This window comes from Brachyhypopomus gauderio, unplaced genomic scaffold (assembly GCF_052324685.1).
Source record: "Brachyhypopomus gauderio isolate BG-103 unplaced genomic scaffold, BGAUD_0.2 sc68, whole genome shotgun sequence".
Taxonomy (NCBI): Eukaryota; Metazoa; Chordata; class Actinopteri; order Gymnotiformes; family Hypopomidae; genus Brachyhypopomus; species Brachyhypopomus gauderio.
In genome coordinates this window covers 1,858,577-1,886,047 of record NW_027506889.1, presented here as the reverse complement: position 1 = coordinate 1,886,047, position 27,471 = coordinate 1,858,577, and the positions used below count along the sequence as shown (strand labels likewise).

At 41.2% G+C, this 27,471-nt stretch overlaps 3 protein-coding genes across 6 annotated transcripts; 1 reads left to right on the top strand and 2 right to left on the bottom strand.

The window, feature by feature from the left end:
* Nucleotides 1–1,401: 1,401 nt before the first annotated feature.
* On the bottom strand, nt 1,402–13,020 carry ccdc149b (coiled-coil domain containing 149b). 2 transcript variants are annotated; one of them, XM_076989536.1, is made up of 14 exons: nt 12,952–13,020; nt 11,925–11,991; nt 9,946–10,107; nt 9,705–9,743; nt 9,448–9,555; nt 8,673–8,789; nt 8,063–8,235; nt 7,207–7,279; nt 6,183–6,267; nt 5,584–5,731; nt 4,763–4,839; nt 4,252–4,284; nt 3,571–3,657; nt 1,402–3,403 (listed from the first exon to the last, which is right to left on the bottom strand). In XM_076989536.1, the coding sequence occupies exons 2-14, from the start codon at nt 11,973–11,975 to the stop codon at nt 2,757–2,759; spliced, it is 1,800 nt and encodes a 599-aa protein (XP_076845651.1). In that variant the 5' UTR covers nt 11,976–11,991; nt 12,952–13,020; the 3' UTR covers nt 1,402–2,756. The 2 variants fall into 2 exon arrangements, with proteins under 2 accessions (XP_076845651.1, XP_076845652.1); XM_076989537.1 differs by lacking the exons at nt 4,252–4,284; nt 12,952–13,020 and having other exon boundaries at nt 11,925–12,088.
* Nucleotides 13,021–14,206: 1,186 nt separating this feature from the next.
* On the bottom strand, nt 14,207–19,726 carry lgi2b (leucine-rich repeat LGI family, member 2b). 2 transcript variants are annotated; one of them, XM_076989550.1, is made up of 9 exons: nt 19,600–19,726; nt 18,817–18,898; nt 18,557–18,628; nt 18,195–18,266; nt 17,753–17,824; nt 17,162–17,233; nt 16,635–16,804; nt 16,369–16,533; nt 14,207–16,268 (listed from the first exon to the last, which is right to left on the bottom strand). In XM_076989550.1, exons 1-9 carry the CDS (start codon nt 19,709–19,711, stop codon nt 15,454–15,456), a joined length of 1,632 nt encoding a protein of 543 aa, XP_076845665.1. In that variant the 5' UTR covers nt 19,712–19,726; the 3' UTR covers nt 14,207–15,453. The 2 variants fall into 2 exon arrangements, with proteins under 2 accessions (XP_076845665.1, XP_076845667.1); XM_076989552.1 differs by lacking the exon at nt 19,600–19,726 and having other exon boundaries at nt 18,817–19,112.
* A 3,626-nt stretch (nt 19,727–23,352) lies between these two features.
* Nucleotides 23,353–27,460, top strand: cdk2ap2 (cyclin dependent kinase 2 associated protein 2). 2 transcript variants are annotated; one of them, XM_076989567.1, is made up of 5 exons: nt 23,353–23,467; nt 23,757–24,094; nt 24,509–24,600; nt 26,550–26,670; nt 27,192–27,460. In XM_076989567.1, exons 2-5 carry the CDS (start codon nt 24,040–24,042, stop codon nt 27,257–27,259), a joined length of 336 nt encoding a protein of 111 aa, XP_076845682.1. In that variant the 5' UTR covers nt 23,353–23,467; nt 23,757–24,039; the 3' UTR covers nt 27,260–27,460. The 2 variants fall into 2 exon arrangements, with proteins under 2 accessions (XP_076845682.1, XP_076845683.1); XM_076989568.1 differs by having other exon boundaries at nt 23,380–23,452.
* Nucleotides 27,461–27,471: the final 11 nt, after the last annotated feature.

Here is a 27,471-nt window from a genome sequence, read left to right as displayed (position 1 = left end):
CTATCATGTCAAACAAAGTCTTATAATACTCTACAGAGTGTGAAATCAAAAAACAATCCAAAGATTTTGGATTTGAGGACACTTATACCTGCTAAATATTTTTTTAATGGACAGCATCGATACATATAATATTCATATTCTTAAAGCTCTTTCATATTTTATCCAATTCTGACCAAAATGCACAAGCCCATTCAGAATCCCATCCTGAACAAATTTGTCAAGTTTCATCTAAATCGGTTATCGTATGGCTCTACAGTGCAGTATTATTTACAATGCATAAAAATGCATGTAAAGTCCCTCTGTCACCTTCTCCTTCTCACACGCACGCAAGCTGAAACTCACACACACACTCAGTCTCTCTCACACTCTCACCCACATTCCCCCTCCCATCTCTGTGCCCTAAGTAAACATTGCTCTGGCTACCTAGATCTCTCTGTGTCTATTAACCAGGCACACACACATACAGGCGCAAGCAGGCCTTCCTATAGCATTCACAATGACACTTCCCTAGCCATACCCACCCATATCTCAGTGACTAACACATGCTCATACAAACTGATATTTGGCTTCTTTTTTGTCTCTCTCTCACACAAACACACAGACACACACACCTTTATACCTATATGTATGTATAGTTTCTATGTAAACTTATGTATGTATGTATTAGTATATGTTGTCATAGTTTGAGTACATACACTACCACACACACACACACACACACACACACACACACACACACACACACACACACACACACTTCTACCTAAATGTATGTAGTTTGTATGCATATCTATAGTATATGTATAGTATATGTAAGTCATGCCAGTGATGTCAGTCATATCAGACATGCCAGTCATGTTCTGCCAGTCATGTAAGTCATGTCATGCCAATCATTTCAGTCCAGTCATATCAGTCATTTCAGTCAAATCATCAAATCATTACAGTCATGCCAGTTATGTCAGTCATATCAGTCATGTTAATTTTGTTCGCCATGGCAGTGATGTCATGCCAGTCATGTCAGTCATGTAATGCCAGGCTTTGCAGACTACATTCATACTTTGAATACATGGGCAGTCATGTTAGGCATGCTAGGTGTGTAAAGAGTGAATTAACAAAGCATAGTCTCTGGCTCCCTCAATCTCTCTCTGTCGGTGATATACAGGCCCAATCATGTATAGACACATGCAGGCCTTCCTATATTGTTCACATAGATGCAGCCCTAGCCAGATGTGCTGTTTCTGTGTCTCCCTTTCTGACACATGCAGATGTCATTACACACTATCTGTAGAGCACACACTGGCCAAACCCAAACAGCTTCTTTTCACTTTTAGGTCTAAAGGACCTTTTGGGCTTCCTTTTGCTTATTGTGTGTGTGAACCCGCCTATCGCCGCTTGCGGCTATATTTCATGTAATGTTTGCCACTGAACTGAGATTGCGTTTTTGTTTTGGTTTTTTTTTTTACTGCTGTACAGTAGCCAGTAGTTTTATGGACAGACTGTTACACAAATCTCAAACAAAAAGCAGGAGGAGACTTGTGGGTGACTGTTCTAGTAGCCACATGCATGGCGAATCATGAACATACACAGCTCAGGAAATTAGATGATTAAAAGAAAATATACACAGACTGTAGAGCCACAAGATGTGATAGAACATGTTGGTCTCTTATTCCAATTATGTTCCACTTTATGATTTTCAACACATCACGCTGTTTTCTTGTGTTCGGGGGGGGGGGGGGGGGGGCTGGTTGCTCAGCAGTGTCATCATACAAAGTCCATGTCTGAAATCAGCCATCGCTGACTGCTCCAGAGCATTTCTGGTGGAGTTCCGTAATGTGAGGGTGTTTGGCAGATGCCCAACACTCTCCTGCAACATTCACTTCAGCCTCGTTTGGGCATCGGTCCTCGAAAGGCCAGCGCACTCTTTCCATCACATCCGGTTTAAAATGTCCCGTTATCCGAATGTAAACAAATGCAAAAAGTGAATACATTTCCTTTGGTCTGTGGTTCAAAAGGCCTAAAATGACTTTGAGAAATGCCCGAGTTACGACTGAAATTATCCTCCCAAATCCAGACTTACTGATGTTAAAATGGCGATACCCCCAGCTGCAGGTATGCTGAGGTGCTGTATGATCTTTCTCCTACACTACTAATTATGACTTAATTGAATTACGTATTTGGTTAGTTGATTAATTAATTACCCTGTGCTTTGAGTCAGGCATGTAAATAAACAAACCAACACAAACAGTATTTTGGGAACCTGAGGTCTACAAACCGCTGGCCTAGTTGACAGTGTGACTAGTTTACAAATGGAAGTTAGCTCAGAAGCATCACATCATAGGGTTTACTTAAAACTGAAATGTATTACTACTGAAAATGTCTGTGTGACTATATAGACAGTGACTACTGTCTATAATGTTGAGTGCTATGATTACAAGTACCACAGAAAGAAAACCTGCTCTCCGTACATACTGACATGTTAGAAATGCTGTGGCTGTGTAAATGTGCCTGTTGAGAAATGGTGAGAAATGGTGAGAAATGGAGCCTTTCTTCTCCCCTTTAAGTCTAGTTTGTCTCAAGGCTGCAGATAATTCACATTTCACCAATAATAAAAAAAATGTGATGTTATAAAAGTATAACATCACTAAGTTTTTTTTTTCTCCACAAAAAAGAAATAAAAATGGAGCATGCGACTTGCTAAGTTCCATTCACTGTTAGCCACATTTAGCATTTGTGGGTGAACTATTCCATCAGCGGTTTTATGCTGAGTTATTCATTGTGGAGTTGCTCTGTGCTGGATTATATGCTGAGTCATGCTCACTGCTCTGATCTGAAGCCTGTAGGCTTGGGAACTGGATCTTTGGATCCGTTTCCTCCCTTGTCGAGCTGCCTGTGGACTCTACTGCTGTGTGTTCAGACAGTACTGTGCAGTCCACGCTACACTGTGTGTCTGCTGCCACGGTGACGGTGCTCTCCGACAGACCCTGAATATCAGGATCTTGCTCAGAACGTGGAAGTGCAGCGTCCTCCCCGTCTTCGTCTGGTGGCTGTCTGATCACAGCTGGAGCTGCGTTTGTCTGTTCCTGATCATGTGCCTGCAGATCACCGCCACTGTCTACTGTCTGTGGCTCATATCTGTCTGATTCTCTCTTCACAGAACAAGGAGTCTTCTCCAGGTCCGAGCAGATGGGGTAGTAGTTCTCACTACCCCGGTCCTCAAAGGGGTTTGGACTGGGAGTGGTGGTTTCCACTGGGAAGCCGATGTCTGGCGTCTCTGTGGTTCTCCCATGAGCACTGCAATGCTGGTCTGGTCTTAGAAAAGCGTCAGCAGGATCAGCATGGCACAAATCTGAAGTGAGAGCTGTGTCTTCTGTCACCTCCTCTCCCGTCACCACCTCCTCATCTCCTGTTACGATATGGAGAACAGCCTTCAGCACAGTAGTGAAACCCACAGGAACTGGCTAGCTTCAGTGCAAAGGGCTGGAGCACTTACTATACAACACATATGGTATTATATTAAAATACACGTGTCTTGCTTGAAAAATGACAATGTACACAAACTGATTTTCTCACCAATGGACGCCTGGCTTAGTTGCACTGGGTGATTCCTGGAGGACTGGACAGGCTTCTGTTCACTCAGAACAATCACGTCTCTTCCTCCTAGCAACGATTCGCTAGTCAGTCACGGTACACACGGTAGGCTACTGTGAGTTTCACAGTCTACTCTAAGTTGTAATTCACTACTGCTGTGCCCTGAGGACTTGACTAGAGTCCTGCACCTTGTGTACACTGCAGTAACCTTTACTGACCTATTTCATGAGCGACCTGGTTTAGCCCCAAGAGCAGGAGTTAGCTGGATGTTTTTGGTACATTTATATCGTAAATGACCTTGTGATAATACCAACAACTAGAAATGCAAAATAAAAATAATTTAAATGTATTCAAATACATACAAAATATACAGACTTAAAGGTCCCATTTTAACCCATAATTCATGAAAACGTGGCCAAGAGAAGTCGCCAATTAACGTAATCAGTACATAGGACAGACTGGAAAAAGATCTGGTAGCCTATATGCACACCTACAGAGCACGTCTACCTAATGAACTCACAATTCAGCATAAATGTTTTACTTTTAGAAGATGCTTTCAAAGCATAGTGCAGAAACCCAAACGTGTAGAACAGGGTAGAGGAAGAGAGCAGGGAACATGCAAGCAAAACACAAACAGTACCATCAGATAAAAAAGAAACATACTCCCTAATCCCACAGACACGCTGTAGGAAATGCCTGTTTCACCCAGTTCATTCAGATGTGAAAAGAAAGTGAAGAGATGGAAAAGAAGAAAGAAGCAGTTAAGCAAGGCGATTTTAGTAAAACGCAACTGGTTTCACCATATTCCTAAATCATACAAAGATTACAATCAAAATTCCTAATGATAAAACTCCATATTATATATGTTATATATGCATGACAGTATTCCATAAATTTGAGAATTACATTCTCAATGTTGAGTCCTCAACATCATTAGCTAGAATGAGGTGCTGACTATCCTCTCAATCCCATTCCACAGTACCTCATTCACTGCACATTTTCATGTTTTCTTAGCCAAACACTCAATGCATTTGAGTCAGGTTATCATGAAGCCCATGTTGGGTACATGAGAGCAGAAATGGCACAACGATGTGTAATGCATGGCCTCCATTAACAACCACTGTGAGAAGATACTGGGTAAAGCCCCATAACATTGCAGTAACGTAGTGGTTACCAGGGAGACTCCACAGTCCTGACACCTCCAGAGTTCTTAGCTTGCCCTCCAGTTCAGCTACTCTGTTACCCAGAATCCTTTTGAAACACATAAGGGAACAAAAGGAAGAATAAAATAAATGCTTTATTATATAGAACTCATAAATATATGTTAAATCGCTATAGTGTAATGTCATGATATAACAGTATAACATGTCATGATATAACAGTAGTTAAGAATTTACAACATTCTGAGTCAGAATGATTGACAATGTAGTGTAGCACTATCATCAATGCTCTTATGAAATAACATTGTAGCACTATCATCAAGGCTATTGTGAAGTAACAGTGCAGTATTGCCATCATCAATGCTATTGTGAAGTAACAGTGTAGTATTGTCATCATCAATGCTCTTGTGAAGTAACAGTGTAGTAATCGCTATAGTGTAATGTCATGATATAACAGTATAACATGTCATGATATAACAGTAGTTAAGAATTTACAACATTCTGAGTCAGAATGATTGACAATGTAGTGTAGCACTATCATCAATGCTCTTGTGAAATAACAGTGTAGCACTATCATCAAGGCTATTGTGAAGTAACAGTGCAGTATTGCCATCATCAATGCTATTGTGAAGTAACAGTGTAGTATTGTCATCATCAATGCTCTTGTGAAGTAACAGTGTAGTATTGTCATCATCAAGGCTATGTAGCTATTAGTTTTCACACCAACATTTACCTATATAAATCCTATCCACAACAATCCCTGTAATTAACCTCGTGATAATCACTAGCCAGAATATTCCCATTATTGGACATGTTAGAAAGATTAGGAACTCACTTGTTGGTTTGGCGCTGGTGTTGAATGACCATGTTCTTCTCATGGATGGTCTCTAGCAAAGCTGTGGCCAGAGACTTCAGGTCACTTATGGACTGTGAGGTAACGGGGAGGCTGCAACCATTTTCTTCAGACAGCAGAAGCTCTTGCACTGCAAACACAACGGGCAACTTAGAACCAGGATGGGTTCCTGGGGGGCCCCCCCGTGATTTCAATCTTCAAGCTTATTGGTTAAGAAAGGTGTAGAAACAAAATGCAAAACATTTAAACATATATATTTATATATTCCCAACATCCTTTTAAACTGGCCAATACTTTGAATGATCTTTTAACTTTTAATACACTACTGACTGCAGAAGCCAAATCAAAACGGTAGTGAAAATCAGAGGTGGGCATTCCAGGTTCAGAAAGTAAAAGTCCTCACCAGGATTTTGTTCAGGCTTCCTGGATTGTGTTGATTCCACTAATTTTACCTGCCACTAATTAGAAAATCCAGCAAGCCTGAATAAAATCCTGGGAAGGAGTTTTACTTTCTGAACCTGGAATGCCCACCTCTGGTGAAAATGCAGATGAACACTGTGACTATAATGAACTTTGAGTACCTTGTTTGGCTGAGAGGACTCCAGTTAACGCACTACTATTTGCCCTGCCGTAGACTTTACAGTTCTTCTTGCTCTCAAGAGCACTCTACAAAGAAGCAGAATGGAACATACCAAGACATACACAGGTAAATGACAAACATAATGCCCTATTATTGCATGTTATCTACTCCAGGACTGGCAACCTTACTTTATTAGGCACACCTGTTCAACTGCTCATTAATGCAAATATCTAATCAGCCAATCAATGCATTTAAACATGTATCCATGGTCAAGACATGGTGAAGTTCAAAGCAAGCAACAGAATGGGAGAGAAAGGTGATTTAACACAACTGAGGCTACAAATCACACAATGAGCACATTTTGGGCCCTTTAATACCAACTGAGCATCGTTTATACACCACATAATACCTGAGTACTGTTGCTGACCCTGTACATCCCTGTATGGCCACAGTGTGCCTGTCGTCTGATGGCTACTTACAGCAGTATAATGCACTATGTTACAAGGCTTAAATCAACTTAAAACACTCAAACTGGTTTCTTGAACATGACAATACGTTCACTGCACTCAAATAGCCTCCAAAGTCACCAGATCTCAATCCAGTAGATCACCGTTGGGATGTGGTGGAACGGGAGATTCGCATCATGAATGTACAGCTGACAAATCTGCAGCACCTGTGTGATGTCATCATGTAAATATGGGCCAGAATCTCTGGGGAATGTTAATGTTTCCAGCACCTGGTTGAACCTTAGCCTCAAAGAACTAAGGCAGTTCTGAAGGCGAAAGAGGGTCCACTAACAAGGTGGACCTAATAAACTGGATATGGACGTGCATGCATGTATGTATGTGTTCGAGTGAGTTTGTGTGTGTGTGTGTGTGTTTAAAAGGTTATATTCATTGAAGAAAAAAGACTGCATTTTGCCTTGCATTTTATCCAAGACAGAAGTGAAGATTTCGATATTTGATGCAGATGGTAGAGACAGTGCTGCTGATCATTATATTTATTTAGATTTAAAAAGCACTGACCTTGTACTTCATTAAATTACTTTTTAGGAGGCTGACTTCCTCTTGAAGCTGTACAAACCTCTCATGGAGGTACCTGGTAAACACAGAACCAAGTAAAGGAAATAGAACATCATAATATTACAAAAAACAAATCAGCACTAACACATTACAAAATAAAGAGTTTAAAGATTGCAGGTGTGTTTAATTACAGTGGTGCTGGGTTGACAAGATCACAGAGGTCTGAGGGTTGTGCAGGTTTACACACTGCTCTACAGGGTGTGCAGGTTTACACACTGCTCTACAGGGTGTGCAGGTTTACACACTGTTCCACATGGTGTGCAGGTTTACACACTGCTCTACAGGGTGTGCAGGTTTACACACTGTTCCACATGGTGTGCAGGTTTACACACTGCTCTACAGGGTGTGCAGGTTTACACACTGTTCCACATGGTGTGCAGGTTTACACACTGTTCTACAGGGTGTGCAGGTTTACACACTGCTCTACAGGGTGTGCAGGTTTACACACTGTTCCACATGGTGTGCAGGTTTACACACTGTTCCACATGGTGTGCAGGTTTACACACTGTTCCACATGGTGTGCAGGTTTACACACTGTTCCACATGGTGTGCAGGTTTACACACTGTTCTACAGGGTGTGCAGGTTTACACACTGTTCTACAGGGTGTGCAGGTTTACACACTGTTCCACATGGTGTGCAGGTTTACACACTGTTCCACATGGTGTGCAGGTTTACACACTGTTCCACATGGTGTGCAGGTTTACACTGTTCTACGGGGTGTGCAGGTTTACACACTGCTCTACAGGGTGTGTATGTTTACACACTGCTCTACATGCCAATGCACACTGCCCCACTCACCTGTTCTCCATACACAGAGCATCCACGTCTAGGATGCGGTTTGCATGGCAGCCCAGGACATGGTTGATCTCCAGGTTGAGGCGCTGGGCTTTCTCCTGGTACTCCTTCCTTTCCGCCCGCACGTCCTGCAGCTCATCGGTCAACGCCTTGAGGCTGTGCTCCAGCTCCTCGTTCTGGGAAGGGCCAAAGACGCATTCACACTTCTCACTACTGCTGTGATACTTGTGATATGGCTTGGTTTAAGGAATCAAACAACACTTGGGGTGTATTCACCATCACCCGGCTCATATACTATCTGCGACCGGAGCGGTGTGCCCGGCGAGTGTTTCTGTTATGGTTGCTAGGTGAATCAGGCTCAGCTGCTAAGAGACACCCACACAACTTTTGGGCTTGGGACATTGCTTGTCTGAAAGAAATATATTACACCTTAAAATTTCAGCAGAGAGAGCTAAGGAGTGCGTAATGCACACCCTTCGTGGGAGGAGGGTTTTAATATGAACGTGTTCTATTTGTATCTTCTTTGCAGCTCTTTCTTTCATAACTGCTATGAACGTTCCTAGCGACGGTTCGTTGTGAGGGTTTATGGTCTGGGCTCCTGCGTGTGCGTGACCTGCTCTCGAGCGTGTTCCAGCTGCTTCACCAGATCTTCTCTCTCGTGGGCTGGAAAATGCCGGACCCCGACCTCTTCATCGCCGAGACGCTGTTTGGCAATTGTCATCCTCAGCAGCTTAAAAGCAAGACAAGGCTGGTTGTCATGCCCTAGACACTTGATTACATCCCAGGAGAGAGCATATGCAGTCAGGAACCCCCCTTAATGCTAGTCGTAGCTAATGCGTTTATTTACACTGACTCCACTTATGGCCAGCTATTCATTTGGTAGTAGTAATTCACAATTTGCACGAGTTTTAAAAGTCAGAACCTTTAAGAAGTTTTGGTCTCATGAATGCACCATAAGGTTGAGAGAGCTATTCATTATTCTCTTATACTCCGAGACGTCGAGTGATACATCCTCACAATGCCCAATCTCATAATCATATATTTTCATGTTAACTTCACTGCAGTTAATGAATAATTCATAGTATGAATGACATTACATTATTTGTTTGTAGATTGTTCAGTGGTGAATAAGTATGGCATTTGATAAGTAAAAAAACATGCATTTTACATTTACAGAATATGTACATAATTTAACAACTGTATCCCATTCTTGTTTGAATGTGTGCTTTTCTTATTCCCTTTCATAATCTGACATTTATTCAGTAGCATTTTCACTCTTTTGCTTTGTGTGTGTGTGTGTGTGTGTGTGTGTGTGTGTGTGTGTGTGTGTGTGTGTGTGTGTGTGTGTGTGTGTGTGTGGTATCTGATGCTCAACAGTCAGCATGTACCTTGTTGTCACCCTGGACCTCTGCTAATCTCTGGTTCAGCTCCTTCACCTCCTCACTCAGATGTCGATTCTTCTCGTGGGTGTCTCTCAACAGCTGGGCCAGGTTCACCTAGAAAGCATTCAAACACAGCATCAGCACGGAAACACAGAAACCAGCCCACGGTGATTTCCACACAGAGGGTAATGAACCCGAACCAATGAAAACATGTAGCCGAATGAAACTGTCGGTTTTATGAAATCCAGAGGCAGGTTGCAAACCTGGTTCCTTTTTTCTGGAGGCAGAGTTGGGTCACCATCCTGGAAATGGAAGAATACACTGAATTAGTGTGTCTGTGAACCTGTGCACAGATGAATGAGTGAACCTGTAGTGGCATGGCATTTTTATACACATAGCATGCATTGAGGTCATGAGATAATTTTGAGGCTTAATTTTGAGGGACTATCATTTACATTATGCACATTATATGTAATTTATGTGGAATAGAATAGAAATACTCACTATGAGTTCTCTGTATTTTTTCTTCAGGCCCTGGTGACGCTCTCTGAGCTGATTGGCCATCAGTTTAAACTGGTCACGCTCTTGTTGGCAGGTGTCCAGCTCCTTGGACAGGATCAGCAGAGCCTCCTTCTTACTCTCCAGCTTTCGTTTGCACACCAGGAACTGTGCACGGGAAGGAAACGTCTTTTTCCAGGAATACTCAGAAGGTTTCCCCAGACACATTGGTGAAGTCAATTCGGTAAAATACTCAGGTGGAGTGCTCACGTAATCAATTAAACAGACAAATCAAATGAGACATCCTTGGGAAAAGATTTGAGCCACACTGATTAAAATGGAGAAGAAACCAACCAAGCCACTGTTTTGCCAAGGTGTAAAGCACACCTTGATATATTTGAGGACATCAGGAAGAAGGTAATTACAACCCATCAGTCTGAGGAAAGCTATAAGTCATCTCCAAAAGATTACAGCTCCATCCATCCTTAAGACAAATCATTTACAAATGGAGGAAACTCAGCATCACAACAACTCTGGCCAGAGTTAGACAACCATCAAAATTTACACCAAGAATCCCCAGAAAAGGGGGTTGCTAGAAGGAACCTCCCCCCAACAGTGAAGCATGGGCCTTTTTTCCTGCCTCTGGCCCTGGGCGACTCCAGAGAACCATCCCAGAACTATCAACACATTCTTGACCAGAATCTCCTGTCATCAGTCAGGACATTGAAGATATGATGGAAATGGATTATGCAACAAAGCCATGACCCAAAGCAAAACTATAGAATGGGTTAAGAGAAAGATCAGCATGCTGGATTGGCGCAGTCAAAGTGCGGACCTCAATCCCATGTGTGGTAAGATCTGGAGCAGGTAGTTCCAGAGTTCTGCAAGGTTAAGTGGGCAAAAATCCCAAAAAGCAGATGTGAGACACTCGTTTGTGGTTACAGAAGATGTTTGGTTGAAGTAATGGCTGCAAAAGGAGGTGCCACATGGTAATAAATGTTCACACACTTTTACACTTGATTTTCAGTTTTTTTGAGAGAGGAATTTCTTTTGTTGAACGAATAATGAAAATATACAATTTGTATATTTACAAATTGAGATTTGGATGTTCATTTCACAAGATTATTTATTTTTTTAATTACCATGTTTGGGTGTCTCACAAACTTTCAAGAAGCACTGTATATAAGCTTAAATACTGGGTTATTTTTCAGTAAAGAGCCCTACAACTACTTTATTAAAAATCGAGGACTCCTTGAAGTGGATTTTTTTTCTGTCTGGAACGTGCATTATTAAAATATGCTTTGTCTATAACAAACGGTGATAGGCTTACTGTGTCTTATTCTTCTTGGTAGTTTTAGCCTAGAATCTTCCCCAGAGTGTTGTGCATGAAGCAGAGAGGTATTTGTATTTATAGTACGGCTGCGCGATCCAATAGCACAATCGACAAATGCTAAAGACATCTAGAGTCCTATTAATTCCACTGAAGGGCATATTGATGACTATATTCTTGATGCTCCTGGGTCATTTGCTGAAATTAAGCAATGTAAGGATATTAACTCCGTACTTCTTGAAGAAGGGAATGGCGGGATTAAGTTCTAAAAATCTACGCGAGTAGACCAAATCTATCTGCGTTGCATTGATATTTATGTAATCTGCTATTTTGTAGTGGGCGTTTGGATCTTTCTAAGGCCCTTAAAGTCCGAATGACCTGTGCATCTGAGTTCGACGTTCGGAAGCTTAAATCAGTCACGACTGTTAGGATGTAGGCAAACGGCTAGCTTGCTTTTTGCTATTAAGGCACACATACAGTTTTGACACACGCAACTATAACATTAATAACGGCCCTATCAGCTCCGCATCGATCTGATGTCCCGATTAGTAAACGACTGGACCTATTCGGGGGATGTAAATAGCTGAAGTCTCCGCTGCGCTCCCGTAAGCACGAGCGCGTCTGCAGCTCTGGCCGTAATGCACGCGCCACGTACCTCGCTCACCAGACCCTGCCAGTCGCTCTCGCTTCTTCGGGAAGGATTCATCGCGGCTCCGCGGTATCTTCAAAGAAAATAAACCATGTAGGAATATCTGAGTTTGTCACTTGGAAAGCAAAATGTAACCACCATGTTACAGATGACAGACCGATCAACATCACTTCCTGTTGTGAAGACCAACGTCAGTGTGTCGGATGTGTGTCGCCGGTCTCGGGGTCTATAGTTAAACTGGTTAAAGCTCGCTTGGCATGTTTGATTTACATTAATTTTGGCCTAAATGTACCAAAGGTTCCCACTAAGTTAGCCCTGCTGTGCGATTCGTAAGCTAACCTTAGCGAATTGGTGATCTGTCTAAATCTAGTATCTAGCTACAACAACGGTCAACAATGGATTCCAGTAAAAAAATACCTGTTTAAAATGTGTTTATTCATGCTGAATTCATCCAAATGTTTTTATTTGTCCAGTAAACTCTGTATTTATGTAGGCCTATGTCACCATGCATGATGGTGGCAGACTCTACGTTGGCAGACAGTGAAGAGGAATATTCGTCAAAAATCATACACCTGTACATTTAAGTACGTTTGAACAAATTGTAATGCAATAATAGCCTTTGCTATGAATGAATAATATATCACCAATGTACAATATAAGTGCCTTGTCATCTAAAAACCATAGAAATAGATTCAGATTCGTCATAACAGCGTCATAACGTCCACCTCTTTTAGTTTAGGAAGAAAAAACAGTAGTAGTAGCCCAAGTAGCATAAATGTTGTTCAGAGTAATTTATCCACATTTAAGTTGTTCCAAATCCGATACAGATACTGCGGCGGAATTTGTTATTTAATTGCTAGGAAATTCACATAAGATGAATATTGAGACCAAGCACAGTAATAAAAAATATGGCCATAGGCAGGGCTCTCAAGTTTTGGATTCAGTCATAGTGTGAGAGTTGTTGACGGGGGGTGGCGAACGTGAGTTGTTGAGCGGGATGTGCGTGTGTGCACATTGATAATGTCCAGCTCACCAATCATGTTTCAAATCGAAGCGATCGGTCCCTGCTTTAGCACTGCGACATTGTGCTGTCTCATGACTGGATCATTCAGCCTGGTACCAAATCAACACGTCACCGAACATGAGCTCGGTCGGCTTCGGTAGTCCCTCGCTGGCCAAACAGTTTTCTACATGCAGAATGAATTCCTCCGGATTTTATGAGTCCACGTTGAAATGAAACTCAGGAAAGTGAAAAGTCATTCAAAGGTAAATACAAATCACAGGGTATACCACGCGTGGTATAGAATGGTACGTTTATTTGACCTTTTTATATTGATACAAGGTAGCATGTGATTGCTTCAGGTGTGAAACAAAGCTCGCTCTACAAAAGCCAAGATCGTAATTCATTCAAAATGCATAAAGTCTATATTAACAAGGAACTATAGCCAAGGGTGCCGTGTTACATTGAAATCTGAGACCACTGAATTCACTGGCTGTAGAATGTACATTGGTCTTAAACTTTTCTATTCCACTATTTAATTAAGTCTTACACATTTCATCAACAGTCATTGATCGAGTAACAGTACAGTAACAGGAAAGGAATTGATCGAGTAACAGTACAGTAACAGGAAAGGAATTGATCGAGTAACAGTACAGTAACAGGAAAGGAATTGATCGAGTAACAGTACAGTAACAGGAAAGGAATTGATCGAGTAACAGTACAGTAACAGGAAAGGAATTGATCGAGTAACAGTACAGTAACAGGAAAGGAATTGATCGAGTACATGTGCAGTTATCAGAACATGACACCTCAATGTAGCTTCATAATACATAAAACACCAATCCGATTTTTCCCTGTTGTTATGCTCTCACATTCATTTGCACATAGGTATTCATGTCCGGGATGAGCTGAGAGCCAATAGCACACACAACACCATCAACCAATCTGACTGGTGTTTACCTCATTTATTATGAAGGTGCAGTGGGCTCACGTGTTCCGCCAGAAATGGTGATCTGGGTGCTGCTGACACTACAATCACAGAATTTGTTGGTCTCAGATGTCGGTGTAACACCACAACCTCGGTAGGTGAGCGGACACCCATTTTATTAAATACTGAGCCAACGTCCCAGCACTGATTTTAGACAATATGAAAAAAACAAAGTGTCTAACTCTCCTTAACTGCTTGGAGCACTGACCCATGCATGCGACCCGCCGTGTACTCCTACTGAACTGCTCTAGCAGAACCGATCCAAATCTACATCTCAGCGTGAGGTGGGGGCCATTCCTCAAAGCGCCGTGGCTGGATAGTAAGCGGACTGCTGCAGCTCGATTATGAATGGTTTTTTTTTTTTTGCGAAGTACTTTGTATTATCACACTGTTATATGTCTGTTGTATTTCATACCCACTGCAAGTGAGCTGGCCAGGTATTATTTGATGTTCTTCACTGCCTCTGGCTAGGAGTAAGCCATGTCAGGACAGCACTATAAAACGAGCTGGATAAACAAACAATGTTGATTTGAGGTCTGATGTTATTGCATTAAGCTGCACATAACGGTGGAACTAAGGAGGAGTTTGTAAAGGCAAACCCAGAAAGACCCAGATATGTTTTGTGAATCAGAGAAGAAAATGATGAAAGACGATAAACCGGCCTCCAAAACGTGCAGCACGTGTTTTAAAGAACAACAAAAAATGTTCATTGAACATATTTGTAGCTTTCTCACTGGACCTGTATTTTTACATATAGCTAACATGAGATTTTACAAATATGGAGAATAGAAGAGCTGACATACAGCAGTCTTTACGAAATAGTCCAACTTTTTCAAACCACTTCTACAGGGACATGATTCCAGATTTCAGTCACATAAATTTTGACCCACTGCTCTTGAAGATGTGTGGCAACCTCTGACTGTTGCTCAAGCTACAGGCTAGGCTATCTTTGGTCAGCACTGCTAAATCTACTTGCATAGCATTAAATCAACTTACAATTAAAAGTTACAGTGAGGTTGGTTTGTCTCAGCAAGGTAAGAGTAACAGTCTCCTAGAGTGGCTTTAACCAAGGCATCAGACAACACTGTCTTAGGCAAATCACATAAAAAGAGCGTGGGGAAGGTAAGCACTGAGGGGCTGATTTCCCAAAAGCATGGCAACAGATCATTGGCACGTGGTATTGTGGTAACCTTAATGCAAAAATCTTTGTAACATAGATGTCATTTTCAGTGTTTTCATGGCCTTAAAATGCCTGTGCTTTTAAGAAACCAAACCATTACAGTGAGACCATCGAATAACTTTAAGTGTATAAGTGTAAAAACTTTGCCTTTACATAATTCTTAACCAAAGGCATGCACCGCATTTTGACTCTTCCAGGCAAGCTGAATAGCTTCATAACCATTTTTGCTCATACAGTATTGCATTGGTCAATATTTAGGCCATGACAGGGTTATTTGCATACATATTCAGTGAGCAAGGATTTGTTTGGCAATTATCCTTACATATTACACTATAATAGCAAAAGCCATTGTAAGTGATCTGTGGTCTCAGCTGTAGTCGATTGAAACATGTTCAAAAACCTTTGTTTTCCCTTTGAAGCTGGTAGCAAAGAGAAAGTCACGCTGACCTGTCGACAGTGGCGTAAAAGAACGTGGCCACTGAACATACACCTCCCTGAACTTAACGAACAACTGATTCTCCATATCCCACTTGTAGATTTGCGAGAACGAGTAGTCACTGCTCAGAACCAGGTAGTGCTCGTCCTTGAAGATGAAGGGCTGCAGGACCATGGCACCACGTGAGGGCATGCCCTGTACTTCAACAAAGTTCTTGCCCGTCCACTTCAGGACCTTTGAATCTCCAATGTAACAGGCCATCGCTAAGAAGAGGACATTGTTGATTCGAAAGGCTTTCACACTGGTCATGTCGTCCATATTCGCTATCTTATCATAGAGAACAAACCTCTGGGTGCCCTTAACCCAGTTGTAAATAATGGGGGCCTGCGAACGGCTCGTCAGTATGAGAGCAGCCTTGCCATCCAGGTTAACGAATTCTGCATCAGTGTCGGAGAACCACTCGTGAAGAAACTGGTGTGGGAAGAAACCAGTGTCATTCCACTTGAAGAGTGTGGACACGCCTGCTTTGGAACTGTCAACAATCAGAAAGAACCACTCATCGCCGATTTGGAAGACCTCGATGTCGTTTGGCTTGGACACATTCATCATCTCTACTGTTTGGAACTTGGCAAACTTGTTCTGTTCTTGGTTGAATTTGTAAATGCGAGAGCCATCAAAGAGCTGAGCGACGATCACAAATGCCTGCTCGTTAATCAGCACAGACTTGCACCCAATCACAGATTGTCCTGGAACAAGATTGGAACCAATTAAAATTTCATTTACATTCAGTTTAATTCAGTTTATCGTTCTATTATCAATAAGTACTTTTACTGGAAAACTCTGAACCTGTAATGTTATCGAAAGGCCTGAATTTGGTTTCGATGTGATCCCATTCCATGATTATGCAGCTGTTTGAGTTTGGCACAGGCATCGTAGCATAGATGTCGTCTTTGTAGAAGAAGATATCCGCTGACATGGACTGGGTGTTTATGGTTTGATGAGCGACGAAATCTGTGAAACACAACACAAGCACAAAAAGGAGATCTGGATGGATCTTACTTTGGGTAGTAACAAAGTCTGAAGTAGAATTGTTGGACTGTTGAGCTAGTTACCTGTGGAGATACACTTAGCATGTGTCTCAGGGACATTTTTCATTAGGACACCCTTGAGGTCAGCAGGTCCTTCGCAGTACACATCTGAGACTGTAGCGTTCGACCTCTTCAGCCACAGCATCAACCACTTGGACTTACAGTCACACTGAAACTGGTTCCCTCTCAAGTCTCTAATGTTGTGTTTAAAGAGTTAGTACAATTCAAGACACATCTGTGACTGTTTGATAACAGAAACAGCATAGTTGTTTATGCAGCAGTGGCTGCGTTATTTATCTCCATGGTACCAAAATAAAAAAATTAGTAAAAACAATATAAAGGGTAAGCAATTATTTTTTGATGACTTTTGTTGTGAGTAAGAACTTCACTTTGTTGGCTGAAGAAGATACGACTGCCTACACACGACTGAAATAAAAACTCTTCTATCAACACCTGCAAGTAATTTGCCTGCAGTAGTAGAAATGAGCTTTTTATCTAAGCGTGTAGTTGATCATTCCTTGGTGTCTACTTCAGAAGCACAGAGTACTCACAGCTCTATCAAAGAATGCAGATCAGCAAACAAGCCTTTAGGGAGGCTTTTCATATTATTGTTTGCCAGGGACCTGTACAAAGGGAGGAAGGAAAAATAGAAAAGAAATCACTTGTCAACAGAAACATACAAAGAATAATTAGTTTTGCAAACTCACTTCTTGGTGTGGCAAGAGAAGAATGTGGAACATTCCGATATACTTCAAATAATCACAAGGATGTATGAACTGTTCTAAATATTGGGCTTAATTTTAACTTTAACTTTTTAATCGATTGATAATAAATTTTTGTTATTCTCAAGCAACCATGTTGGCATTTTCCTAAACTGCCCAACATATACTTGCTTTCTCACATCAATTCTTTCTCACATCAATTCTTTCTTTGACGCAACACAATTATAGTCAAAGTCTGCTGAGTGAATTAAGCCAAACAGGCTAATATGCTAAAGTATTGTATTTAATGGCATTTTAGTTGCATTTTACTGCATATTTCCATCAGTCATATGCATCTGACTGTCTGTTTATCCTTTTGCCAAACAGAAACATCTTTCACACACTGTCACTATATGCCAACTTTGTGTCTCAGCAACTTACAAGTGTGTGACACCACGAAGTCCTCTGAAGGAATACTTGCTTATCTTGTCAATCTTGTTCCCTTCGATGAACCTGAGTGAGTGGCAATAGTTTGGAAAAATATTAGGCCAGTTCATATTAGACAAGCTTTAAATATATCCAAATTCTCCATATTTCAGACAGCAAACATTACAAACCAGACTAGTTTCACACAATTGTCTTTCCATAGGTTAGTATAGGCTTCATGGCCTGAAGACAAACCTTGTACTAACCACACTGATGCATGCTTTCTTTACTTTTTTAGTACAATTAGAGCTGTCGTGTAATTAAAATAGTAATACCAATCAATTAACTTTAAAAATGAATATCTTTAAAACAAATAACTTTAAAAATAATTTTAGTTTCATAAGTAATCTCTTCCATCAAAGCCTAATGCTGCAAAGGTGTGTCGCCAAACACTTACAAGTACTCAAGGCGAGGAAGGCCGGAAAACGCGTCTTCCTTTATGTTGTAGAGAGAATTTGAATTAAGGAGCCTGAAATATGGGAAAACATTCTCCATTTACACGTTTGTGAACATTTTCTCCCACATTCTCTTCACCGTGTTTCAGCCAAACTGCTTTCATTCATCACTACAGTAAATGTCTGCGTTTTATCATCCCGTAAATAAACTGAATTTGATAATGTGTTACAGCTTGCGTTTTTGATTAACAAAAAGGTCATTTAGATTATGAGTAGCAGTTGAAATTAATATCGAGATTTTATTTTGGGTGTAATATGCACGATGCGGAATAAGATGGTGTAATGCGTTTGATTGATTTCTTACAGTAACTGCAGCGATGGCATAAGAGAGAACATGGACTCCTTGATTTCTGGGAAGCTTCCATTAACAATGCTCCTGAAAAACACACCTCTATTAAGATCCGTTCATCATTTTTCTTCTGTACATTCGTTTGACTAAATGTCTGCTGTAGTTGAAAAATTTAACTGACCCTTGAAACTAAGCAAGTTAACATACAATTTGCTATCTTAAAATATTTAATTTTGTTATTTTTGGTACACTAACATAAGACACCAGATACTTACAGAGAGTTGATGTCACTCGGAATAGTCTGAGGGATGAAAGACGATCCGACGCAAATGATGGAATCAGACGTGCAAGTGCAACCTGAAGGGCATTTGAAAACCCGCTTTGTCTGGAATACTTGAACGTAACACGAAAACAGTAAACTTATCAATATAAAATCTCGAGCGGCAGACATTTCGTTTGTATGAATAGCGTGGCTTTTACGAATCTGACCGCGCGCGCGTCTTTCGCTGTCCCGGAGAGCAGCACTGAAGCGCTACACAGAGGACTGACCTCAGCAAGACTATTGCGGTGATTTCCGCGTGCCCTACCAGCGGAGACCTCAGTGTCCACCCGACACGCCTACCGTAGAATCGACAGCTAATATGAAATAGATCTACAGTGTGGCAAAATTATGGTTAGCTTACGAACAAAGTTTACTAAATTAGATTTTTTTGTGCTTGTAACATTCCAGGAAGCAGTAATGACTATAAAATTACATCAGACCAAAACTTATTTAGCTACATATATCCGAATATGATAGGTGAGAAACTGCTGTAAGAGATGTAAATGTTTTTTTCAGGTTTTGTTGCTTAGTTTCCACTACCGTAGATAGATTAGATAACAGTGTTATTTAACGTGGAGCCGTACACCCAAATTCGAAAGACAAATCAGCACCATGGACAGAGAAAATAGCCCGCGTCCTCCAACCTCCCCAGCTGAGTTTGTTACGTCGTCGGGACTGTAAAGTTACTGCAGTCGTACGAAAATAAAGAAATGGATGGTAATATTACATAACTTACACGGTAAGTTATATCCACTTAACTGATGAATGTGTAGCCTACAGCTAATGACCTTGTCATGAGGTAGATCTACCCAGAGCTCGAGCTGTTGTGCAATGACTAAGCATTTCATACCATGTAGCTCAGCGATAAGAAGACAGACAGACGGACACTGGAGATCCTCGTTTTTATTTTTACATTCACTGATTCAGTCATTCGAGCAAACCAATAGTGTGTAATATCTCGATTTCGCACAGGCAAGAAAGACAAAACATCTGAACATTTCTGGTCGAAATCGCATTTTATTTATAGAATAAATATTAATTTCGAGTAGGGCTAGATGATGGCTAACGATTGTTTGTAGCATGAAATGTTTCAAATGTTTTGAATAAAGTGGGATTTTGTACAATTGTTCGAGAGTAAGCTGCTTCTGATCTCTCTTTTATCTCACTGTTGTTACTCAGAGTCATGTGTACAGTATGTAAACTACCTCAAATCACTCATCTGTCCCATCTGTCTCCAATTTGTTTTTTGTTTTTTTATTGTTATTATTATAGAATGTTACGTTACAGTAGGTCTATGACCACTAAATCTTTTAGTCCAGTCTATGTCTATGTAGTGCTATAGCTGAGCAACTGCATTTTACAGTAAAATCTAGAGTAAGTTCATATACTGTGTTGTGGATTTTATGTTGAGTAGACATAATTGTCCATTTTTCTACATTACATTGATGGTGTGATTTGACTGGTTGCAATGTACTGCAGCTAAAGATGTATAGGTGGGAAGAATATCATTGTGGTACACGAGGTTTTGGAATAGAAAGAAATGGGATATTTGGACGAAAGACAAATATAGGGCTCACATCCATCTTTATATTGTATGGAATAAAGAGTTTATGAGCTATATAAAATATTATCAAATTAAATGCAACTCACCCTGTGGATTAGGGTTACCCAGACTCTTGTGAACTGAGTGGTTAGGATAGCCTCATTCTTTAAAATATCTGCAAGATATATTTGATCTGTCCAGTCATGGCTTTTACAATCAAAATCAAGACTAGTCTTGTCAGAGTGAAATGTAGCAGGCAAACGGAGACCAAGGTTTATACTCTGATCAAGAAGATGAAAAACAGGCAGCCAGCCAGGAAGCTTCTGGATTAGTGTAATCTAGAAGTTCTAGAAACATCTAGCTGTTTTTCAGCCTTGGGACGTGTTTTATAATAGATGTTTCTTCAAGAATATTGTACATTTGTAGAGATATTGGTGATAAACATAATTCACAATCAATGGCTGTACCAATAAAGTCCTTAAATATAATGTTGGGTTTTACACACACTGATAAAGTGGAGTGAACTTAGTATCTTAGAAGTATTATTACTTATATTACTGGAAGAAGGAAGCAGAAGGTTTCTGGATATTCCAGCTTCTAGGTGGCAGGACTGAGCTGCTCATTGGTTCCAGAAAACAGACAGAAATAGTTTTTGCTTCTTCATTCTTTTCTTAAAATCTTTTCAAAATAGGACAATGATAGGTCAGAGGAAACTGGATGTTTTAAGCACATATCCCATTACAATACAATCTGATAGGAAATCTTTAAATGGTCTGTTAAAACCTCAGATTCTGTAAGTACAATTTCCTTAACGTCTGTGTGAACAACAGTTTACACAGTTTTTCTTCTGCAGTGATGCTAACTGCACATTACAGTTTTTCTCAGTCGATTTGGTTCATTTCTCAGATCAGAACTGAAATTCTCAAAACTGTTCATTCAATCTCCACATCTCCTTGTCACTTGTGCACATCATAATTGCATTTCTCTTTGTGTTTAACATTTTGCAAATGCTTTTGTACATTTTGCAATGGAAATGGACAATTGTCTGTTGTTTTTGTTGACATAAGCATCAATTGCTTATGTCATGTTTATCAAAACGTGTTGTATGGATTGTCTGTTGAATCGTCTTACCCTCCAAAACATTTAGTCTTTAGGTCATCACCTAGGTCATTATATGCAAAATGCTGAACATGTTGTCATAATCTCTAAGGCATAATTTTACATTTATTTAGTTTCTTTTTTTGTTATATTTTAATTTATCCTAATTTGATTAAATTGTTTGCAGGTGAACATTCAGTTACAGTAAGAAAGGGAATTGGTTTAGATTAACCGATGGTCTCAACCATAGGTCAGAGGTGCGTCTCATGAAACTTTACTGTAATTGGCAAACATTTATAGATGCTAAACACTGCAGTATCACAAAGACTCATAATGGAAAGACAATGCCATGTACAGGCTGAACAGCCAAGAAGAGGAGTAAGACTGTGATGTAGAGAGGTAAGACTGTGTGGTGTAGAGGGGTAAGACTGTGTGGTGTAAGGCTGAGGGAACAAAACAGTGAAATAAGGGCAACAATTATAGACCATGTTTTACATGTAAGTCATGGTCTTACAATGGCTGAAGCTGGTCGTTGGGTGCAGCTGAATATTGAAAGAACAACTGTGTATGTATGTATGTAATTCAGAAATGTGCTCTCTGCTGAAATGCTCACCATTGACATAAATTCTGACGTTATTCAATTTTGTTTTGCATTTTTGCATTCTTATGCCATATAGGATATCCAGACTAGCTCATAGGGGTAGCAGAGGTTCAATTTTCACACAACAAGAGTTGTATATATGTGCTCAGGTTGTTTTGAATGTGTAGAATAAGATTCTAATTTAGCAGTTTTTCCAGTCAGTTGTCTGTCTTTTCTGAATTTCAATCAGGTTTGTTTTTGTCAACAAATTGCAGTGCAAACAATACAGTCAAACAATATTGCTGTACAAATTTGATTCCAGTCCAATTTCTTGCTATCAGTCTCCCACATACAGTCATGTGTAACTTTGTGTTCCATGTAAGTTTGTATGTGTGTAACGTATTTGTTATACGACAGAATGTGCAGCATTCTTGAAATAAAAAGCTTAACTAGTTTCCATCCGAATATACAGTCTGCACTGATTGTGACTTATAGTTGCACTGACAACATTACTAAGTATTTTGACTGCCTTGTTCATAGGCAATGGCACACAGACTAGATATTCTGATGGCACTGACAAATTGACTGACCTAAATATTTGCTTTTGAGGCAATACAGAATTTTGAGTGAAGTATGTGCTTTTGCAGGTATTTCATTGAGTTTTGCTGTTTGCACTAACTTTTTTGAGAAATGTACTTGTTGTGATGCCAATGTAAATCATGATGTGAGAAATGAACCAAATCGACTGAGAAAAACTGTAATATCCAAAACACCAAAATGGGTACTGTCTCTTTACATACAGTAGACTGCCCTACAGTCAACACAGATCTATTGGCACCTGTGCACCACAGCCCACTTAGTAATCACTAGTGTGTGTGTGTGTGTGTGTGTGTGTGTGTGTGTGTGTGTGTGTGTGTGTGTGTGTGTGTGTGTGTGTGTGTGTGTGTTGTCACTGCACAGATGGGAAAATGTGGAGGACAAATTTCGATTGCGGTGAAAATCACAACTGACAAAAACATGACACATTTTATTATAAAGGATTTTTAAAATCTACTTGTATGTCCACTGCTGTGTTGGAACATCCTGCTTGGAATAAATAGCGATCAGTGTGAAAGTGCCACAAATTCCAAAAAGAAAAGTTCTGAAGACCTTTCCTGTAACAGTACTGGTGTTACAGTCTTCCTGTAACAGTACTGGTGTTACAGTCTTCCTGTAACAGTGCCGGTGTTTCAGTCTTCCTGTAACAGTAGCTCTGCGTACGCACTACGTGATGACGTACGTTTTTTCCTGTGGTCTGCCGAGTACCATGGGAAAAAATAGCAGCTTCCGCGGTGCGGCGTCGGCGTCTTCGCTGTATGATAGGTCCAGGTCTGCTCTTTTGTGGTACATGTGCTTTATTATAAATTACCGTTAATTGGACTTTATTGTAGTAGATAATCATTCTGTCGTAAAAAGTGCCGGAAACAGTCACTTTGTTAGTACATTCAAACAGTTAATTCTTGTCGCCTTGTTAGCGGTGTAGCCTCGGCTTCTAGCCTGTTAGCAACTTTGTGAATGAGGGGGTTAGCTAGCCAGCTGTCACGCGGCGGGTCTTTAAGTGACTTAAGTTACTTTTTGAATAACACGTCGGTCTCACTAAAGAATTAATATATGCAATCTGTGTATTGAAAAGGTGCCTAGGACAACTGGAGCCGGGGGAGCGCACAGCTGAAGTTGATCGCCGGTAAACAACAGCAGTGCCGCCGCCGCTGCGCGCGCGAGCTAATCGGCTCCTCGAGCTCCACACACAGCTGCGGTACTGCGGGGCAGCTCGCCTCCTGTCTGCCGGTGTCGAGCTCTTAGTCCGGTTCGGGCCTGGCTGTGGTGCAATACTGCATCGACACTGAGCCCCACACCCCCTCCCTCCACCCCCAAATAAACAAAAAAAAGTTTTGTGACAACAAGGCGGTGTCAGAATGAGTTACAAGCCGATAGCGCCCGCTCCCACCGGCTCGAACCACACGCCACCAGGTAAGCTGCGATACAACTTCACGCTGTTTTATTTCTCCCTCACTTTAATGACTTTTGAAAAGTGCGACTAGCGACAGATTTAATTTGATATCTGCACTACGTACATTATAGGCGAAAGTTCAGGAAGCTCGAAAACGAGTTGGTCGGATTGAGAAGCGTAAAATGGTTATAAGGGAGTCCTTTCCATGTGCATTTTTATGACATAAATATTTCCATGGCGCCATGTTGTGTGTGTACGCGGTGCTGTGTTCATGATGTCTCTTTAAAACACCCAGACAGGTGGAACTGTGCCAAGGCTTCCGGCCACTGTGTTCACGCTGTTTCCATACAGCGTGAAGCCCTGCGATACCCCCCTGGTACTTGACAGTCCTTTGTAATCTGATTCCACTACTCGTCTTCTCTCTGTTGTCTCAGGATCCTGCGGTTCTTCTCCATCTCTACCCTCGTCTTCAAACTTCAGACCAGCTTTCAGCGACTTCGGCCCTCCTTCAATGGGTTTCGTACAGGTGCGTTCAAGTCTCGTTCGAAATAGTAACAGGCAAAATTGGATATATGTATTAAATACACATTATTTTTTTCTTGGTTCAAGGACATGCCAGGATACCTCTAGCCCGTGTTATTGTGCATGCCATGTGATCTGATCTGATCTGGTGATTAAGACACGTACCTGTTCACACCTGACCTTTTCTTACACCAGTAATGCATCTCGGCTGACCACTTCTGATTTTCTGCTTCTTACACTGGGTCAAAGAGTGCCGTGTCTTTATTATGGTATTAGAGAGAGTCTTTGAGTTTTCTTTGTATGGAGTTCTCAGCCCAAATTAAAATGAGCTGTCCACACTGAGAAACACTGCAGCCACAAACGTTACTCATGCTCATGATTGGATTGCAGGCAAGTATGTGTAAACCATGTCTCAGGAATGACGGTCCTCTTTACTTGTTGTCTGGGGTGCATCAGAATGTGAATTGTGCACCAGCTGCAATCTGTTAAGTATATAAATTGTGTACAAACTACATGGGCACCACGGCATAACTAACCTGAGTACTCGCGTGAAGTGGCAAGATCACTCTAGAGCAGAGATTTCTCCCACTACCCTTTGGATTTGGCTATGGCTGGTGTCATTGCTGCCCCTAGCGAGAAGACTGGTGAGCTAAGTGTCTGGATTTTTTCCCACGGCTCCTTCTGGCTAACAGCACTTCTCGTTCAATAACTGAAGCCCCGACCTTCTTTATTAGAGAAGACAACCAGACATAGTGTTATAGAAAATGAGGGCATCCAACCTCCTCCACATGTCACAGCTGAAGTACCACATACCAAATGGGAAGCTGTTCACAGAGGAATAAGTGCTTGTTCTGTTTGACAATGTGAGACGAGAACTGGCTGAGTCATTGACCAGTGGCCGCAGAGTTTCAGTAATGGTTACTAACTGGGTGCCCTGTACCACTGCCTCGTATCTCATGGTCACAGCACGCTACATTGATGACAAGTGGATTTTGCAGAAGCACGTGCTACAAACCAGAGTGTTCAGTGAGGTTCACATAGGGAATAATCTTATCAACTTTAGTGCAGGACATTTGCCACAAGTACAATGTCAAAGAGAAGAACCCAGCATTGGTCATGTATAGTGCAGAAGCCATGAGACTGGCTGGAGGTGGTGCAGAGATGGACTGCCGTGTGGGATGCAGTATGTGCACACACTAAATTTGGCCTTGCAAAAGTCCCTGAAGGTGCTTACACCTGCCAAACCACACACACACACACACACACACACACCAGTCCCTTATCTTTTCACAAGTTGGAGCAGCTCCCTTGACATGCTGGAGCGTTTCTGGGCACTGCCTGCTATGAAGGAACAGGGTAGACGGCACAGCCAGCCTGACACAGGAAGACAGGGCACGGATTCAAGACGTCATCCAAATCAGAGGATCCGTATAATATTGCGTAATATTTTGCAAGTATAGAGAATGGGGCTGCATCACAATATGGGTGAATTGTATCATATCAGATGGGGCTGCATCACAGTATGGGTGAACTGTATCATATTGCACTTCATGCGTACTTAATGTATGAGATCTTTTCCATTGCATAAAGTTTAGCATTGGCTCAGTAATGGAGATGCATATGATTCTGTTTACACCAACTTGGCTCTGACCACTGGAGGGGCATGTTAATACAAGGTGTAAACAGGGTCTCTATCTCCCAATTAGTCCAATTTCTGTTCAAATTCACATTATTCTGTGTGAATCGCACAATTAAAATAAATTGGAAAGAAAAAGAAGTTTCAGAAATTTCAGTTGTGTTATGATGTACGCTAATTCATGCCAGCTCAGTTCAGTGAAAAGGCCCTGAAGAGTAGGCATGCATGTTTCTGCCCCGATGGGAATAGAGGGGAGACTACACTTGCTGGCATGGACCAGGTTTGTGGAAATGTGACCACGTCTATCTGTTTCACAGCCCGTGAAGGTGTCGCAGGGCTCTACCTACAGTGAGCTGCTGTCAGTCATTGAGGAGATGAGCCGTGAAATCCGCCCCACCTACGCTGGCAGTAAAAGCGCTATGGAGAGACTCAAGAGAGGTATTCTGTCCACATTTGAACAGATAGGGAGGGGTACTGTATAAATTGCGCCATTTGTGTAATAAACTGCTGTAGTTTGTTCACTATTCTTCATGAGGCAGGTCTGCGGAGACAATATTTAAATCACAATCTACCTATGCTAGGCCTAGTGTTGGATTAAGTGACGCAGTGACGAATGACCTCTGGAATTTCTTTGTAGTCTTTATCTGTGTCTGAGGACGTAGCTCAAACAAACTTTTCATCCCATGTTAACTGCAGATCTTTGTTTACGTGTTCTTATCGACTTGCCTGGTTCAGTTAAGATTCTTTAAAAAAAAAAGTCTGAAAGAAATATGCTTGTCCAACATAGTTACCACCTTAATGAAAGTATTCCTTTAGTATAAATAGGATTATTTTAATTATAAAATTTTTCATTCTTGTTATGCAGACTGTTCTATGTGTAAACATTTAGAAACAGAAGTGGTATCACGAGGGTTAGACAATGCTAATTTGCGGTTTCCCATGCCTGCCCTCTCCTGCAGGAATCATCCACGCCCGAGCTCTTGTGAGGGAGTGTCTAGCTGAAACTGAACGAAGCGCTCGCACATAACGTTCACCCTCCTGCACCTCTTTACTCTCACACACACAACTTCATTTATTTCTGCATTCACTCACAAAACCCCTCCATACAAACCTGTGCCCTCTGCCCAATTTCAGTGCTTCAGGTTAGCACAACAGTTTTGTAATCTTAAATTTTGCAGTTCTGTATTTAAATACAAAAACAATAAAAATGTCAGGTTTTGCAGTTAAACATCTTGTATG

Coding starts and splice junctions, on each gene's coding strand:
- ccdc149b (XM_076989536.1), bottom strand. CDS start 11,975: ATGAATCCTTCCCGAAGAAGCGAGAGCGACTGGCAGGGTCTGGTGAGC. Junction 5,732..6,182: donor AGTCCTCTCAGCCAAACAAG/GTACTCAAAGTT, acceptor TTGTGTTTGCAG/TGCAAGAGCTTCTGCTGTCT. Junction 3,404..3,570: donor ACTAAGCCAGGCGTCCATTG/GTGAGAAAATCA, acceptor ATATCGTAACAG/GAGATGAGGAGGTGGTGACG.
- cdk2ap2 (XM_076989567.1), top strand. CDS start 24,040: ATGAGTTACAAGCCGATAGCGCCCGCTCCCACCGGCTCGAACCACACG. Junction 24,095..24,508: donor CTCGAACCACACGCCACCAG/GTAAGCTGCGAT, acceptor CTGTTGTCTCAG/GATCCTGCGGTTCTTCTCCA. Junction 24,601..26,549: donor CTTCAATGGGTTTCGTACAG/GTGCGTTCAAGT, acceptor TCTGTTTCACAG/CCCGTGAAGGTGTCGCAGGG.
- lgi2b (XM_076989550.1), bottom strand. CDS start 19,711: ATGAAATGCTTAGTCATTGCACAACAGCTCGAGCTCTGGGTAGATCTA. Junction 17,234..17,752: donor CTTCGTGGTGTCACACACTT/GTAAGTTGCTGA, acceptor CCCTTTGTACAG/GTCCCTGGCAAACAATAATA. Junction 16,534..16,634: donor TGCTAAGTGTATCTCCACAG/GTAACTAGCTCA, acceptor TGTGTTTCACAG/ATTTCGTCGCTCATCAAACC.